Source organism: Fragaria vesca, linkage group LG6 (assembly GCF_000184155.1).
Source record: "Fragaria vesca subsp. vesca linkage group LG6, FraVesHawaii_1.0, whole genome shotgun sequence".
Classification (NCBI taxonomy): domain Eukaryota; kingdom Viridiplantae; phylum Streptophyta; class Magnoliopsida; order Rosales; family Rosaceae; genus Fragaria; species Fragaria vesca.
The window spans coordinates 12,268,205-12,273,067 of NC_020496.1; the positions used below are offsets into that span (position 1 = coordinate 12,268,205).

A 4,863-nucleotide genomic window follows, 5' to 3' on the forward strand; every position below is an offset into this window, starting at 1 on the left:
TTAATTTTCAGTCACTCTTTAGCAACAATACAATTTTACTTAAAAGAATGGCGCAAACTTAATTTCAACAATATTTTTGTTCTATCATCTCTAATAACTTGGATTAGAATTTCATGCACGATAAATATTGGAAAAAAAGAAAGATACTTTTTCTTTTGTTTGAGAGATAATGCATGTTGATGTATGGTAAACATTAATTAATATGTTGTTTCCATTTAGTAAGGTAAAAACCCTTAACATGATTTGTATTAATTGGATTAAGTATTTGAATAGTATAAATTTTTATTTCATTCCATTATTGTTGAAGAATATTTAAGACTAATTAAAAATTTATTAGAGAAGAAGGGTCAATTTATGTTTTATTTCCATTGATATCCAATACAAATGAAGGCTAATTACTCTTTTTAAAAATTTGAGAGGGTTCAATTGAACCCCTTGCCCCCTAGCTAGCTACGCCATTGCCTCCGCAACAGCTTGACTGCTGTAACACATTATACAGAAAGCAATGTAGCTTAAACTGAACTAGTTACTAGAGTTTAGTTACTTCAATCAAATCGATAACAACTATAGACTGAGATAAAAAAGTCACATTACTCGAACAAATGATTAAAAGCTAAAAACTGACCCTTAAGGGCACTCCAATCTGTGGAGCAGCAAGACCAACCCCAGGAGCCTTCCTCATCACCTTCACCATGTCATCAATAATCTTCTGAATCCTCTCCGACCCAATATCCTCGACCTCAACATCTCGCGCCGGTTCGTGCAAAACCGGGTCTCCAGCTTTGACTATATCAGGCAGGCTGAGACCCTTCTTCTTCTCTCCGAGGCCCAGAAACCAACCAGCTTTGGCAACCGGAGAAGGAGATGAGCTGAACCTTTTGCGGGTGTGGAAGGCCGGTTTGGGGTTTAGGATGCCGGGGGTAGAAATGGGTAGTCGGAATCTTTGAAATTGCGGGGTGGTGGTTGGTCGTGTAAGGCATAGTGCAGAGAGAGATATGGGGAGGAGACGTGTGGATCGGTGGAGGGTCTCCATTTTGTTTAGGGTGTGTTGAATTGGAGGAGAGGGTTTAACCGTTTAACCGCTACTCAAATCCAACGACACAGATTATGGTGTCGTACATAAGTACTTCAGATTTGGTAAGACTTAAGAGGGCCTCCATCTATTTTTTGCGCAAATACTAGACGAGATGAGCCCATGCCACATAGTCACGCAGTTTTCCGCCTAGGGGTTCTCGTTTGACAAACCCTAGATCTAGGTTATCGATGTGGGAAACAACGAAGGGAAGAAAACCTATTCAACAATCGGCGGTGATTAATTGGTGGCTTCGATTGGATTGTTTACCATAGTTATTCGTCGACGGTGGTTTTTGGGTTCGTGAAGCAGTAATTAGATCAGAGCCAGAGTTACATCAAAGGTTTGTAGTTTGGTTTGGTTTTTCAACCTTAATATATCGAATCTGTGGCTAACTTATTGATTTTTGGCTGATCTGGAACCATTTCATGAAACAGAGTAATCATGCCAAAGAACAAGGGAAAGGGAGGAAAGAACAGGAAGAGAGGTAAGAACGAAGCTGACGACGAAAAGCGTGAGCTTGTGTTCAAGGAAGATGGACAGGAATATGCCCAAGTGCTTCGGATGCTGGGCAATGGTCGTTGCGAAGCAATGTGCATGGATGCAATCAAGAGACTTTGCCATATCCGTGGTAAGATGCACAAGAAGGTTTGGATTGCAGCTGGGGATATCATTCTTGTTGGCCTTCGTGACTATCAGGATGACAAGGCTGATGTGATTCTCAAGTACATGTCTGACGAGGCTAGGCTGCTCAAGGCTTATGGAGAGCTTCCAGAAAACACACGTCTTAACGAGGGTGTGATTGTGGACGAACACGATGATGATGCTCCGGATGACTACATCGAGTTTGAGGATGAAGATATTGATAAGATTTAAGCTAGGTTTGCGTATCGACTCTTTTTGGTTGTAACTGTGTTCAATTGCATATGTACTGTTGGAATAAGGTATATAGGCATTGCTTCCTTGTGTGGTTAGCATGAAATATGTACTGAATGCACTACATAGGGTTGTGGTTTGAAACTCTAAATATACAATATATATAGATCGTTGTTATTTTTTGCTCCATAATAAAGTTTTTTATGTCTCGTAACTGCGAATGTGTCATATCATTATTATTTCTTGATTGATTTCGTTTCAGATATGTTTTGCACAGCAGATTTAAGTACACTCTTGTAGTGAGCTATGCTAAGGTTAGGTTATGTATTTGGTTATTTGCCTAGCTACATTTGTGAGACATCGTTAATCTCTTGGCCTGGTTAGAAAACTTTTTGGGTTTCAATAGGCCAGATAGGGTTTAGTACCCAGAAGCTTTTTCATGCATGTAAATCCTATTGACGAAATGCTTTGATAGCTGGACTGACATAAGGTACACGTATGAGCTGGGTGTACTTGGAGATATGCCGGTACACCTAAAGCACCCTTGAAACACCTTATCTACGAACTAACAGCTGAGATGCATACCAGTAAAAGGTCGGGGTATTAACTGAAGTACTGAACTGAGTAGGACTTGTACTTCTAACAATGTTTTACATTCCTGTCAATATTGTACCCAATGGCGGTTTTAAGTTTTAACAAAAGATTAAAACTAGGGTGTTATGGGGCAGGTCTCATAAGGAGGTTGCCACCGACCGAAATATTTAAGATGTTGTTTTAGACTTTTAAGGTTGCTCGTGCAAAATTTGATTTTCACAAACGAATCTGTTTGAAAGTAACTTTTAGTCAAAATGTCTGTTTTGAGCGCTTGATACCTTTTGAGAATGAGAATGACGAGATCTTTGATCAAGAATCATTCATATCCGATTTTAGGAATCTTTTATTTAGGAATATTTGTTTCCTTTATAATTTTTAGATTTCTTTTAATCCATTGGCTTTAGGCTTAGTTATTAGTAGCCCTAGGGTTTATTTTCTTTTATACAAGGACCCTTAATCAGTTGTAATCGACATATTGATTTCAGATTCTCTCGTTGATTCGAGAAACCCTAAGCATATGGTATCAAGTCTAATAAGAAAATTCTTCTCAATTTTGTACTCTCATTCGTGTCGACATTTTTCCGTAGTGTATTGTTTGAGCAGAAAACAAACAAGAATACGGACGCCCTATGTGACGATGAACTAGGACTAATCTTGAACTGGGTCAAGGACTCAGACGATAGAAAATCAGTCTCTTAGGTCCGTAAGCACTGGTGGGTAGTGGAGAGTCAGAACCGGTCATCAATTCGTGTTCTGGACCTTAATCTTCTCCGTGCGTTACATAACTTACATAGATTTCCCAACTTAGTCATTCCAAACACCCAACTCTATAAGCAACGACAACCTCGAGTTATTAGCCAAATGATGTCCTAAACTAGAGGTCCTAGACCTCACAGCACAGCCTGTTTCAACAGTTGGGGCACAAGGTCTATTCACACTCGCAAATACGTGCCCAAAATTGTCCAAGGTATTGCTTCATTGGAGGTACTTTAGGGATGAGCATGACCAAACACCTGCGTCGTTGGAAGCTTTTACGGATAACTTGAAGCATTTGGATTTGGCGCACTGTTGGTATGTTGGTGACAAAACCCTTTATGAAGCAATTGGGTCCTCAAGTTGTTCAATTAGGGTTTTGAATTTGGTAATATGTAATATTACGGATTGTGGATTGAAATTTTTGGCAGATGGGTCTTGCTCAAAAACCGTAAAGGATCGGAATTGGTCCTTAAGGGGTGTAATATCATTGACTCTGGGGTCTCATTCTTGCGGAAGATGTGTGTCTTGGAAGAGCTAAGTCTGGCTACTTGTAAACGAGTAACTGACGTTGGAGGTGTTGCCATCTCCGCAATTGGAACCCTCAAGAAATTGAACCTTGTTTTGGGACCCAAAGTGACAGACACCACCATTGTTGCTCTTTGCCAAGAATTGCCTCAAATTGAAGAAGCTTGATTTGAGGTATAATGAATTCGTGACCGGAGTTGGGATTCGTGCATTTATGGGTCACAAACGCTTACGAGTGCTTGATCTACAATATATTCTAAATCCTGTTAGTGAAGCTGATTTGGAAGACCTAGCGTTTGCATGCCCATCTTTGAAGTCTATATTAGTGGAGAGAGGGAGACAGGTATTGGAACTTGTGTGGTATTTATCTCACATTGAAAAAGAATTAAATGTGTGAGTCTTTATATGGAAACACCTATGTGACTCATTAAATGGATGATAGGCCTAATATGGGCTTGGTGGGCTTTCTATTGGGTTTTTTAATAGAAATAAATATATATATATATTTATTTAATAAAAGTCAAAGATTGGGCCTTGGGCTCTGTTGATTAAATCCGAATTTAATCTTTTAGAAATTAATATTATTTAATTTAATTATTAATTCAGATAAATATCAAAAAGACATAACTGTTCAAACAGTTACAACTGTCCAAGCAGTTGTGTCTGTCCGAACAGTTATACCTGTTCAAATTGACTTTTATATAAAGACGACTTCTGTCGTTGTTTATCATCATCAAATCTATTCTTCTTCTTCCTCCCCAAAACTATTTCTTCTGAAGCATAAAGTAAATTCACCAGGTGCAAGAACTTGAACCAGATAGTTGTATCCTCTTGATAGACGTCCGAAACTGCAGCACAAGCGGGGACGAATTTCTTCTTAGGTCACTGCAAGGCAGGCCTCTATCTGATCAATCAAGTTAGTGTTGTTCGTTTAATTTCGTTGTTATTTTCAATTTTATTTAATTTCGTAGTTATATATATATATATATATATATTGTTGTTGAACGGATATTGGTATTGGTTCTAACAATAGGTTGTTG

The 4,863-nt window shown here is 38.7% G+C and overlaps 2 protein-coding genes across 2 annotated transcripts in view; one reads left to right on the forward strand and one right to left on the reverse strand.

Moving 5' to 3' along the window:
• LOC101312844 (peptide deformylase 1A, chloroplastic-like) overlaps positions 1-1,048 on the reverse strand; it is a 6,326-nt gene extending 5,278 nt beyond the window's left edge. The window contains exon 1 of the mRNA XM_004302920.1: positions 626-1,048. Within this exon, the coding sequence (XP_004302968.1) occupies positions 626-1,033 (408 nt within the window). The 5' untranslated portion in view covers positions 1,034-1,048. The remainder of the gene's footprint in view (positions 1-625) is intronic.
• A 468-nt stretch (positions 1,049-1,516) lies between these two features.
• LOC101313134 (eukaryotic translation initiation factor 1A-like) lies at positions 1,517-1,948 on the forward strand. The gene has a single exon (XM_004302921.1). It carries the CDS (start codon positions 1,517-1,519, stop codon positions 1,946-1,948), a length of 432 nt encoding a protein of 143 aa, XP_004302969.1.
• The last annotated feature ends 2,915 nt before the right edge of the window (positions 1,949-4,863 follow it).

Excerpts from the sequence above, each read along its gene's own strand:
- LOC101313134 (XM_004302921.1), top strand. The coding sequence starts at position 1,517 with ATGCCAAAGAACAAGGGAAAGGGAGGAAAGAACAGGAAGAGAGGTAAG.